Here is a 13,732-nt window from a genome sequence, read left to right on the forward strand (position 1 = left end):
TGAATGAGAGGTAAACAATTAACAAAATGAATACAAGGAAATCTGCAGCTCTCTCTCAATTCCAGAAACTGAAAATGCATTTTCCTTCTTACAGTTTAGGCTTACACTCTCTTCTACAGCCTCCTCTTTGCTGCTCTGGTCGCCTGTACTCTCTGCTCTATATCCATCTGCCTCCTCAAAATTACTGTCTTACTGTCATTAACCCTTTAACCCCTTAAACGCGGATCATCGAGTTTGCGACGCTCAGCGAAAAGGACATAATGGCGGATCGTCGCGTTTGCGATTCTAGTAAATTTTGAATAACCGCGGGCAAGCAGGCTCCAGCTGGTATTGTCTATCAGTACCACCACCCTCTAGCTACAACTAGCATACTTTATCTTTGTACTACTGACCTCAGTTGTTGCCAAGTATCGCGTTTTCCCCCAGTCCCCCCCCCACCACGGCCCGGCCAGCCTGGCTGTGATACATGGCAGCGCTCTGAGCGCTCAGAACTGTAAATCTGTGCTCTCCTCTCACAAGCAGTTTATGCTACTAGGAAACGCTTATTTCCCCAGTTGTAACACTAGCTTTTTTTCTCACGGTTTGCCCCTGTTTAGCGTCAGTTTACTGCAGGCTTTCAAAGTGACATTATGGCAAGTTCTAGCTCTTCCCAGTCAGTGCAAGCGGCCGACAGGAACGAGAATAAAGTGGCGGGCGTAAGGCAGAATAAAAAGCGCGCCGTGGTGATCTTTTGGGAAGTAATATGATTGAAAATAATGTAGTATACATGTTTTTAGCTGTGAAAATGGAAATGTTTGTTGAGTGACGGGAAGACCGCCGCCACAGTGCATGTCGGCCGTACGCTCCGTTGATTTTAGCCTTATTTTCAGTGCTTATTGCACAAATACGGAATCCTAACTACCTTTACGTTGTAGTATAAAGTTTACTGTGACAGAATGAGGCTGTGGTAGAGGGGAAACCGGGTTGCTGGAGGTGTAAAAGTGAAGATTTGGTTACCCAACTTTGCAAGTCTCCACAAGTCCTTAGGTAGTCCACGAAGGCTCAACACATGTCTCTGGAGAAAGCTGAATGTAAGTACTATCTGCCATACCAAGTATAATGTTCTAGGGTTAATCTCTGATTTTTGGCGAATATTTTCCTACAGGTACTCAGACCGCGATACAACCCCGCCACTCGGGGGGGAACGACTGTACACGGCCGCGTTTAAGAGGTTAATGCCTAATCGCATCAACTGATGCGATTTAATGCAGTAAGAGTTTTATGCCAAACTACCTAATCACATCAATTGAGCGGAGCCTGTAAAAAACTGAGGAGCGTTTTGCTCCGCCCGGATTATGACGTACATGGCTTCAGGCCAATGAGAACTCACCCCTGAGGTAGCGTGAGGGGGTATTAGACCAACCCGGGCAGTGGGGGGGCACCCCCCCTCTGGGCCGCCTCTGTGCCACCCTCTACCACACTCCCTCCTTGTCCCCGATCACCCTCCCACCCCTCCATACACCTGCATCTCTCCTCCCACCACCACCTGTGCCCCTTGCCACCCACTCTCACCCCTCCTCCCACCCTGATAGCCTTGTGTCCCCCCCGAACCCCACCCCATCCCTCCCTTCTTGTCCCTCGCTACCCTCCCACCCCCTACAGACCCCCGAGAGGTATCAGGCCGCCAATATGTTACAAAGCACACTGAAGTGCTTTCTTTTAATGCGAAAAGTTGGTTATTTTTCCAACCCCCGTACCTATAGGCCTACTCCCCACAGCCTACTTTATCTCCCCACAGCCTAGTAATCTCCTCACACCTACATATACCTGTTTTCATGGTTGGTGTGACAAAACACTTTGAAATGACCTGTTTCAATAAGAAAAATAGGTAGTTATCAAAATTTTCACATTTCAGATTGTTTTCGAGGGATAACCCTGTAAAACAACTAACTCAGTGTCAAATGGCCACCCTTTGCGGGATTTTGGTGCCTGGCATTAGATAGATAGATAGAACTATTATAAACTTTTTTTAAACTTTGATGCGTGATTATGCAGTAACCATTAGGGCTACAGGGGTGTGGATTGCGTTGTTAGGTGTGTAAAGTCTTCCTCTTTAGCCAGAACACAATCAATTTGCCCTAGGTGAAAGTTGCCAAAATGCCTCCAAATTGTGGCTGCAGGGGGGTACCTGCCAGAAATAACTGCGGTCTTAAGGGGTTATAAGTTTAACCCTGTCACACTGATTCTTTGTAAGGTAGTTTGCCTCCTGAGTCACTGTTTTATAACCAATGTGAATTGAACCTCATATGGGGCTTGCAGCATGGCCCATGCATACCTTCACTGTGCCTCATATGAGGTCTGCAGCTCAGAAAGGGCTACAAATTAGTATAGCATGTCAATGGCTATGCTTTCCTCAGTCTGTTTTTCCTTTGGTTCCTTCTTCCTTGCATTAAAAAAAAAAAAAAAAAAAAAAAAAAAAAAAAGGGGGGGTTCATCACTTTTTCTTCCCCTCATTACTGCTTTCCTATACAGCCTTCTATAATACAGTAAAGTGTACAAGGACTTATACAGCAGGAACAAACTAGCAAGAACAAAGGGAAATAACACCTATCTGATTTCCCCCCCCCCCAAGCAAAAGAAACAAGTCTAGATCAACTGCACTCACTAAAAGCTTTGGGATTCTCAGTTCAGAGACTTGCTGTATTTTTTACTTATTTTTTAATTTTTCTATGCAAGAAAGAAGGAACTAAAGGCTAACAGCCCACAAACTGTTCCTTCAAAAAAAAAAAAAAAAAGAGAGAGAGAGAGAGAGAGAGCCAAATTCAAGATCCGTTAATTTCAAGATGCCCGGACACACTGCATTTGAAAGGCTGGTAATCACAGGATGTAGGGCATACAGACAGAGGGAGACAGTTCCAGAGTTGACCTGTTGCATAAATGAAGGACTGGGAGTAACAGTTAACTCTTGCATTCGAGAGCTGGATAGAAAAAGAATGAGAGTTTGTTGCTAGACGCCCCTGTCGTAGAGGTGGAGGGATGCAAGCAGACAACAAGAACTTAGTCCCCAAACTATGACTGAACTGATGTAGCCAAAACTCCTTAACATGAGTATTATCCTATACTGTATTACAATGACGAATAAAAATTACCTGTAGTAACGGTTGCCACCACCACGATATTTTTTGTAGCCAGACATCCTGGAAAAAAAAAAAAAGGGGGCCTTAGTTAACCATATTCAAACTCAACTAACTCTTTCAGCCAAAGGGCATCATTTACATTTTATAACTGCTGCTACTAGAAAAGTTTAAGTGAGAATAGCCTAGCAGTAAATGGGTTAATGAAGGGTATACCTAACCCTCCAATTCAGTCTCCTCTGCACTGAGGAAAATTGTCTGTAAAAAAAAAAAAAAAAAAAAAAAGAAAGACATGGTACTGAAAGATCTAAAAGACCTCTTCACCTGTACCAGAGACAACAATGTGGATATGAGTGACCATCTACCCCCTACAGTACAAAAAGTTCTTGTCATAATTCCCCTATTGTGACATTCTTTTCTGGTATTAAGTTCATGAGTTACTTGAGAGGAGCATGTGGAGTGACGTGGAGGGACAGGTTGACGAATGAAGAAGTGAAGGAACGTTGTGGGGTAGATGTGGATGTGGTTGAGAAGATTAGGAGAAATACACTGAGGTGGTTTGGACATGTGGAGAGAATGGAGAATGAAAGACTGACTAAGAGGGTGTATGTGGGTGAGGTGAAGGGTGGGAGAGGGAGGGGTAGACCGAGGATGAGGTGGAGGGATGGAGTTGAGAGGTATATGAGGGAGGGGGAGGTGAGTTGGGGGGAGGGTAGTCAAATGGTGGGTGACAGAGTGACTTGGAGGTGTTTTGTCTGTGGCCACCCTTTGCGGGATTAGGGCGTCGGGCTATAGATAGATAGATAGAAGTTCATCTCAGGGCAGAGAAATGGCGGGGGACAGGGCGACTTGGAGGTGATTTGTTTGTGGCCACCCCAAACGGGATTGAGGCGTCTGGCAATAGATAGATAGATAGAAGTTCATCTCAAACTATAGAAAAATTGCCTTTTAAAGTTCTCTGCCACTTAGGGAACTGATATGCTAGTTTCCCTAATTTACTGTACTAAATGCAAGGAAAACATTGCGATACTGTATTTTGGAATACCGGTACTGTATATGCCTGACTTGGATACAGAACTGTTTTCAGTCAGCTCACCTGTAATGTGGTGATTTGGTCAGCAACATGATGAGCACTGTGGAAAACCATGGTAAGGATGGCACAGAGACTAGGAGGGGGAGGGGGGAGGGATTTGGTTGTACCTTCTCCAGTGTATTCCAACCCCCTAAGCCTGTTTCAACTTTCCCCAGATTGGCCTTAAAAGTATCAAACATTCATGAAGATGTCTAACAATATGTTGTTGCACATGTATAACGCACTTTTTGTACTTAAAATGAACTGGCATAGCAGATGGGCTTGGTGTGAGGAGAGGGAGGAGGGAGCAGATGCACAGTGGGTCTCTGAGCAGTCAAGTGCTACCTGCTATGGGATGGAGGGGCCATGCAATGGCTGGAAATGCAATACTGTATTTGGGCATGTAGGGACCTACACTGCACATTTCGCATATTCAACATGCATTCGTTTTGTTTTGTTTGTAAAGGCTCTCACATGCTTGCATGCGCTGGTCTTGGTCACCTGATGGTGGATCTCCATGCCGCTCGATCTCTGGCAGCCTATCTATTCAGTTTCTTATCCCTGAGGTCACACTCTATGACCTCGTCCCAGGTCTTTATCGGTCTGCCTCTTGGAACCCTACTCCCGGCATCAACATTCTCACTTTCTGCACCCAATTTTCATCTCCCACCCTTTCCACATGCCCAAACCATCTCAATCTACCTCTTCTCATCACAACACAAATACACTCCAGTCCCATCCTTCCTCTTAACTCTTTCATCATAAACCTAGTTCCCCTAGGCCTTGCATTCAAGGACACAATGCACATCATCCACATAAACACAGTCATTTCTGTACATCTGAGCCTGCAAATGAAAATATTTTGAGCCCGACCAATAGCTTTGCATACTATATACAAAGAGTATCATGGAAACATATACTGTGAGACTTGACCTTCTACCTATCTGTCTACTGCCATATGCCTTAATCCTGTAAGGGGTGGCCACAAACAAACAGCTTCCCTGTATACTTATTGACAGAGTCAGGGAAATAACAGAAGAACAGGGAGGTTTTAGGTAGGGAAGAGGTTGTGTAAATCAGATATTCATTCTAAGATCTTTAGTGGAAAAGTTTCTAGAGAAGAGAAAGAAGTTGTATGCGACCTTCATGGATTTGGAGAAAGCATATGACAGGGTGGATAGACAAGGATTGTGGAAAGTATTAAGAATATATGGAGTAGATGGGAAGTTGCTGAATGCTGTGAAGAGTATGTATGAGGGTGCTAAGGCTGCAGTGTGTGTGGACAGTGAACTGAGTGAATTTTTCTCTTTGAAGGCTGGACTGAAACAGGGATGTCACATGTCTCCATGGTTGTTCAATCTGTATATGGATGGGGTAATACAAGAGCTACAAGGTAGGGTTGTGGATGTTGGAGTGGCCCTAATGAGAGAGGGCAGTGTTTGGAAACTTCCTGTACTGCTGTTGGCAGTTGCTACTGTGCTGTTAAGTGAAGACAAAGGGGAGCTGCAAGGCTTGGTGGATGAGCTTGGGAGTTGGCAATTAACGCAGCAAGTCAGAGCGATTGTCAATAAACACACTGCTGCAGGAGACCTGGCCGCTTTCTTAAAAAACCCCAAATAGGTCTACCAGTATTTTGTTTGTTTCCAAACACTTCTTGCAGTAAGAATTCAACATCTGACTATCTGTGATGCATGTGTACCAATGTTACTTTCCTTGAGATCGTAAGTTTACAATATACAGCATATATATATATATATATATATATATATATATATATACTATTTGTGGTAGGTGGGGGTGCTCACCATCCACTCACTCGATGCAGTGCTGCTCTCAGGTGTCTGCCCATTCCTCTTCTCTATCATTCTTTCCCTTCGTCCTCTTCTGTTTTTCTTTCCTTCATTCTTTCCTCATCCTTCTGCCTCCAGGTGACTTTATGCTCCCTCTTCTGTCTTTCCTTCATTCTTTCCTCTTCCTTCTGCCTGTGGGTGACTCTACACTGAGTGACAAGCCAAATGGTTTCCTGTACACCAGGAAACCATTTACTACGATGGGTGGTAACTGTATAACCAAATTTTGGCGCCTGGTGGTTTAGTGGGTAATTACGGCGCTCCAATCAGACTGAGCTGGTGAAGGTTTATATCCAAGGGATGGTTGGGGTTTATTGCTCACATAATGCCACTCAGGGATAAGTGATGCTGGTCACTCTTATCTTAAATGTCAGGACCAACTTGCCTAGCCCCAGGCTCTTATGCTCCTCGTGGGGAAACGTAGGGTTGGATGATGCATGGAATCGTCACGCCTGTTTGGTAAAGAATTACCTTACCCAAAAATGTTATTTCCACACAATCTGGGTGCCACATATGAACTGTACAATCATGAAAGATAATACCTGTCTAAAGTTTTTCAGTAATTCTTTACTAAAAGGGCAAGATGATTCCATCCGTTATAACAAATTCATGATCTCAAGTAAATAATTTTGGTACAATATATAAGCAACACAGTTAACTGTTCCACTGTCAGTGAAAGAGGTGATTTGAAAAAGCCAAAATATACCTATCTTGGGGTAGGCTATTTAAGGAAGAGGCCAGGTTGCCCATGCAATGTTTACCAACGATCTCTCCGACTGGCTGCGTTGTTTACCAATCATCGCTCCGACTGGACGCATAAGTGTATCTCGTGTCAAAGCAATGAAAAACTTAATGATTTAGCCAAATCTAATCTCACTTGCATTTGACAACCAGCTTTCAAATTTAAAAATATGCATAAGGAACATTAAAATATGACTGGCTACTGGAGGACATCGGTGGAGTATTTATGCACTCTAAATCCTCATTTATAGGTTTTAGAGCTAAGTTAATATAAATCTCCAGTAGCTGTGGTAATCCAGGAATAATAACAAGAAATCAGTCTTTATCATTCTTTTTCTGTGCCTGCCCTCCTCTCTTCTGATTTCTCCCATCTTTCCTGTCACTTCTTATTACTTTTCTTTCCTTTACAGGTGGCTTTACATTGAGTGACAAGCCAAATGGTTTCCTGTAAGCCAAGAAATCATTTACAACGCTGGGTGGTAACCATATAACCAAACCATACGTGCTCCCTACGTGTCAACAAGTGGGTTGGTGGAGGGTTAGTGCCCCTCTCCGTAAAACAAGTAACTCAGTTAAACGGCCACCCCTTACGGGATTATGGCATCTGGCAATAGATAGATAGATAGACAGTTACAGTCTCATTTCAGTATAAAATATGGAAAGGCTGTGCCCATTTAATAAAAAAGTAATAATTGTTCATTTGTTAACCCCTGCTGAGATGCAGACTTGAGACGATGGTCTGCACGGGTCAAACTGGAAGCCACATATTATATACAATTTGCATTAGTTATAAAAAATGACAGGGAAGGTAAACTACTTTACAAGGCATCAGCCCGGCAAAGGTTAATGGAAATTCTCCGCAGTTTGTTCAGCACTTCCTCTAGCAGACTGGCTGAAGGGTCAACAAGGTGAAAAATAAGTTATGGCTGTCGCTCTACCTTTCCCCAAACTACTACCGTTATACTATACATCAATCAATAATTCTGCAGGTCAACCCAATGCAAGTACTTGCTATCTTATATATGTATATATAATAACAGTAAATATAAAGTACATTCACCTTCGATCCAACAGAACTAATCTTCGTCCACAATGCAGACCCGCAACACCATAACCACCACCCCATCAATGGCAGGCCTCAACTGTTGTCTGTCTCACGCAGTCACGGTCACGGCTCACCTAGTCTTTTGCCAGTTCTTTTTCTTTCTAAACATATACTGCTATTACTGTCGTTAAAGATAATAGATAAATACAATATAATCACATAATCATCATATACTGGTATCAAATGTTTCGGTACAAGAAGGTTAAAGTACATCCCGAAACTAGGATCACTATCATTCTTCATGTTTACAAAAAGGTGATATAATGATATTTCACACCAAATTGAATTAAATGATTCAATGAATTGATGCAAAGGATACGGAGTACTTATACAAGGGAAAAAAAGGTAGTGGGTCTTGCCATACACCTTCTTTAGCTACTGTATAGTCGGTGATTAAAAATTCGTTAGCGTAGCCACATGCCTCTTAGTAAATATTTGTTATATGTAAATATTTGTTATATGTTACTCTGAGTGAGAGGATGGAAGTAATGCGAGTATAAGTGGCTTGGGAATGGCTGGGAGAAGGAGGGAGGTGAGAAGACAGGAGGAAATCAGTAGGACAGAAGTTGTGGAAGCAATGAAGAAAGTTAAATTGGGGAAAGCCCCAGGAATTGATGAAGTTTGGTGAAATGCTGAAGTATGGGGGAGAGATAGTAGGAGAATGGATGTGGAAGATGTGCAAATTGGCCTGGGAGGAAGGTAGAGTCCTGGAGGATTGGAAGTCAGGTATAATTATTCCCTTGTACAAAGGAAAAAGGGAAAAAAAAGTGTGTGGTAATCATAGGGGCATCTGTCTTCTTAGTGTAATAGGAAAAGTGTATGGTAGGATACTTATTGACAGAGTTAGAGAAAGGACAGAGGAATTAGTTGGAGAAGAACGGGGAGGCTTTAGGAAGGGAAGAGGTTGTGTAGATCAGATATTCATTCTTAGATCTTTAGTGGAAAAGTTCCTAGAGAAGGGAAAGAAGTTGTATGTGGCTTTCATGGATTTGGAGAAAGCATATGACAGGGTGGATAGACAAGGATTGTGGAAAGTATTAAGAATATATGGAGTAGATGGGAAGTTGTTGAATGCTATGAAGAGTATGTATGATGGTGCTAAGGCTGCAATGCGTGTGGATGGTGAACTGAGTCAATTTTTCTCTTTGAAAGTTGGGTAGAAACAGGGATGTGTCATGTCTCCATGGTTGTTCAATCTGTACATGGATGGGGCAATTAAAGAGGTACAAGGTAGGATAGTGGATGTTGAAGTGGCCCTGGTGATAGAGGGTAGTTTTTGGAAACTCCCTGTACTGTTGTTTGCAGATGATACTGTGTTGTTGAGTGAAGACGAAGGAGAGCTGCAAGGCTTCGTGGATGAGTTTGGGAGAGTGTGTAAGAAACAGAATCTAAAGGTGAATGTATGGAAGAGTAAAGTGATGGTCTTTGAGAGAGGTGAAGTCAGTGAATGTACAGCGAGGTTGGATGGTGAGGAATTGGAAAATGTGAGTACGTTTAAGTACTTCAGTAGTGTGATGAGTAAGGATGGAAGTTTGGAAGGTGAAGTGCTTGAAAGGGTACAGCTGGGAAAAAAGGTTGCTGGTTCCTTGAAAGCAGTGATAAGAAACAGGGAAGTGAGCATGGACGTGAAAAAGTTACTACATGACAGTATTGTGATACCAACTCTAACCTATGGAAGTGAAGCTTGGACGTTGTTGGAAGGACACAAGTCAAGAGTGGGAGCAGTGGAAATGAGTTATTTAAGAGGAGCCTGTGGAGTCACATGGAGAGACAGGCTGACAAATGAAGATACAAAGGAGCGTTGTGGTGTGGATTTGGATGTTATAGGAAGCGTTAGAAGGAATACACTGAGGTGGTTTGGCCATGTGGAGAGAATGGAGGGTGAGAGACTGATGAGGAGAGTGTATGTGAGTGAGGTGGAGGGGGGAAGAGGGAGGGGGAGGCCGAGGATGAGATGGAGGGATGGGGTGGAGAGGTATATGAGAGAGGGGGGTGTTAGTTGGGAGCGAGGCAGTGAAATGGCGGGAGACAGGGCGACGTGGAGGCAATTTGTTTGTGGCCACCCTGAACGGGATTGAGGCATCTGGCAATAGATAGATAGATAGACCTAACAAAGCATCTCAGGATTAGCAAGTGGAAAAGCAGGTGAATAATGACAATGGTAGAACTAAATTAGTTTCAGGAAAAGGTGAACATTGATTTTGTTTCATTAAAACCAAGAAACGTGTGCACCAAAATGTGTGTTGAGTGAAATATGGGATTCCTGCCAGCAATCTAGGAGAGTTCACCATCTAACCAAATCTCTTCCAGGAAATAGTAGCATAATAAAGTTTTGCACTTTATTTATTTGCTGTATTTATTTATTTTTTGTACTTGCATAATGTGAACAGTAACTCTAGTTATATGGGCACATGGCATGTTTTCCTTAGATTGACCCTTTTCACAGGCTGATATCTGAAAGCAGCAACCTGGGTAGCAAAGCACCAAGAAGAAGGCTGCAGATCTTGGCTGAATTATATCAGTCATTTTTGTTGGGAGATAGCTACTGACTAGAGGAAGAGTTATTGCCTTGACACTTGCATGAGGGAACCTTCGTGGATGGAATGAGAAGGTGAGTTAAGTTTACACCCCACAGCATGTACCCTGAGTGAGAGAGTGGGAATTGCAAGGGTTAATGAGTGAAAATATTGATGATAATGACCTGTACTTTCCTCTATCTGGATCATAACTACATATGTAATAGTGAGAATAGAATTGAAGATGATGATGATACTGATGATGATTTTTGTCAGCAGATGGAGAAGTGGATCCCAGCTCTCATCTTGCCGTCTTGTTCTGACTTAAGATTCGCTGGGGTTTGATGGAACATGCTGACAGCCAATACATCAGGATGGAAGAAGATAGGAGAAACCTTTATTCTTCAGTGGACTAGGTTGGACTGCTGCTGACAATGGTGGATGGAACTGCAAGAAATCTTTCAGCACTAAAACCATCTGCATCCATTCATCTCACTGTGATGTTAGTCAACCAGATTTCTTTTTCACATGCTACGTAGATGCAGGCCTGGCCAGTCAGCCACATCCCGAGAATTTTTATACACAAGGTATGTCACTCTACTGTAGCATTGGCCCATATGGTATGTCAGTTTAGCACCCTAAGAATTTTTAGGCATAAGGTTCTTCACTATTTTAGCAAAGACCCATATGATCCCATGTGTCAAGTGTTTTTGTATGTGTTAGAATTAAGTTCATTTTTCTTGGTGGCACAGGAGTGTCTGTAGCATCTCTTCAGTAGTGATATACTGTTTGCTTACTGTATGATAACATTTTTCATGTATATTATTTATACCATGTTATTACTGCATCAGCATAGTTTGCATCAATATCATCATCATCATTATCACCCATACCTCCTTTTGTACCGTTGGATGGGGGACTGAGGTTGGGTGTAGAGAATCAGGAAAAAAAAAAAAAAAAAAGAAGAAGGAGGAGAAATTAACTAAGTCTGTCCAGTTGAATGGGCCACCTTCACAATTCAAGTCCTTGACTTCAGTAACATCAATTAACGTAGGAGTATTTGCAACCCCAGACTCATTTGAATATGAACCCTTCCTCTGCAAGCTACCATCCTCCATTTGGGGATATGAAGGAATTTGAGGAATGTTTGTTTAACCAGGGAAGGGAGCCACCAGGTTTTTTCATTGCATAAAAGAGGATATTGAGATGTAATCTAATCATAATATAAAAATGACACCATGTTTCCACCTAAAGAATTCCTGTATTGGGGTTGGCCGTGGTACAGCTGATATTCTTAGTGTATTGGAAGCTAAACCAAGAGCCAAAATCAGCTAATTACTTCCCAACGATTGCTGGAAGCTGCTGGGGATAAACAGAAATTTAATATATGTAATACGATTTGTAACAATTTGAGAGTCTTTGCTTGGATTTTGACTCTTAAGTATGGTCACCTAGATAAAAGGTCTTATAATATGCAGGATAGACAACTAAGGAAGAGATCTTATGAAATCTCCAAAGGCATTTAGAATGTGACCCTGAGTAGCATAGGTGTTAGGGTCATATTAAAACTGGGTGTGAAAGTGTGGACAAGCTCATAGTGTTTGACAGTTAATTCAGAAGCATGAGACCATGATTGAACATCTGATCATTCTGTATTGTTGCTGACTACACTCAAATGTTGGGTCGAGGCTGATCACATCTAACAGTTACGGGTGTCCCCTAAATGTGATGATACAATATGTCTGACCTTTCTGCATCTTTGCTGACTGCATTATGTAAGTTGGAAAGATGATCACATCCAATAACTTGAAAGCATTCAGAAAGTGCATATCTTCACCAGCGTCAGTGTAATTCATGGTTTACCGTATAGACGAACTTCCATGCAACCTCGCTGGGAGAGGTAATTAATTTAGCGTTCATAGTCTGCCCTGTTAAAGTAAAAAAGCAGGCACACCTCCACTGACACCAGTAAAATTTATGATTTATTACTGCACCTGGATCCACCTCAGAATCTTAGCAACTTCTCGACCCAGTGCCCATATATCCGTCAGATTTTGTTGACATCTGATAACAGCTTTTTGAGATAAAAGTATCATGTTCACAAACAGACAGACAGACAGACTTGGATGAATGCATAACCTTCTCCAACTTTGTCAGCAGAAGTAATTACAGGTGTTCCATAAATGACCATGAGAAATTAGGGACTTACATCATCATACACTCTGTTTTAGAGCAGTCAGGCCAGATTTTGATAGTAAAGTAAATTCCCCGACTCCCAGTTATTAGCTTTTTATTTTCATGAAGCTAAGGGGAAAAAACACACGCATAAAAACTTGAGAGGATGATCCAAAGAAGTTACTGATTATATGGACCCCCCTCCCCCAATGTATTTGATGCAAAGTAACTCACCTTACCATACTTTACCTTACCCTACCTTTCTGTGTCTTACCTTAGCTTCCTTATCCTACCCTACTTTACCTGACTCTGACCTACCTTAACTTTCCTTGTCTGATTGACCTACCCAGCCCAACATTATCTTACCTTGCCCCAACCCTGCCGTACCTTACCTTACCTTGCCCCAACCCTGCCGTACCTTACCTTACCTTGCCCCAACCCTGCCGTACCTTACCTTACCTTACCTTACCTTGCCCTAACTCTGCTGTATCTTACCTTACCTTACCTTGCCCTAACCTTGCCCCAACCTTGCCCTACCTTACCTTACCTTACCTTACCTTACCTAATGGTCTACAATGACAATTGAGAATAATTAGCTGGTTTCAAACCATGGTGTACTCCAAATATTATAGAAAACATCAGCTGCTGTAGAAAATATCAACTGTACATTGACCAACATCAAAATTTGAATTAATTTTTAACTCATTATCATCATCAAGACCTCCTTTGTCACTGTATCCTAATCAGGATGAGGATTGTAGCTGAGTCAGATATGAACAGGATCCTTCTTCATTTGTATTATCTTTCCCATACAGGAGACAGGCAGTGAAACCAGTTCTGAGCAAGATGAAAAATTGTAACAAGATGAAGTTGTTGCTCAAAGCTGTGATTCAGCGATCATATGGCTGTATTAGACAACTCCTGGATCATTTGTCCTTCACCCAGCAATACAATTTGGTACCTGGATGGAAATATGACTGTTGCAACCAGTGTTGTAGGAGTAAATTTAGAAAAAAAGATGATGGGAATTTACTTGTAACTTAACTGTTGGTGAGAGTGTTCCAAATGGAAGAGTCTGACTTGGGAAGTTAAAGCAGTATAATGGGAGACCTGGATGTAAATTTGACTGTTGCTGGTTATGTTCCAGGAGAAAATTATGA

The 13,732-nt window shown here is 42.3% G+C and overlaps 1 protein-coding gene across 2 annotated transcripts in view; it reads right to left on the reverse strand.

Annotated features, from left to right (window-relative positions):
- LOC145397821 (uncharacterized) overlaps window positions 1–7,911 on the reverse strand; it is a 140,263-nt gene extending 132,352 nt beyond the window's left edge. For both annotated transcript variants that reach the window (XM_080270850.1, XM_080270849.1), the window contains exons 1-2: window positions 7,837–7,911; window positions 3,129–3,176 (exon numbers count right to left, since the gene is read on the reverse strand). In XM_080270850.1, coding sequence (XP_080126976.1) covers window positions 3,129–3,175 — 47 coding nt within the window. In that variant the 5' untranslated portion in view covers window position 3,176; window positions 7,837–7,911. The remainder of the gene's footprint in view (window positions 1–3,128; window positions 3,177–7,836) is intronic.
- Between the last annotated feature and the right edge of the window lie 5,821 nt (window positions 7,912–13,732).

This window comes from Coenobita brevimanus, chromosome 43 (assembly GCF_032717465.1).
Source record: "Coenobita brevimanus isolate Jiangsu-jjx chromosome 43, ASM3271746v2, whole genome shotgun sequence".
In the NCBI taxonomy this organism is placed as follows: domain Eukaryota; kingdom Metazoa; phylum Arthropoda; class Malacostraca; order Decapoda; family Coenobitidae; genus Coenobita; species Coenobita brevimanus.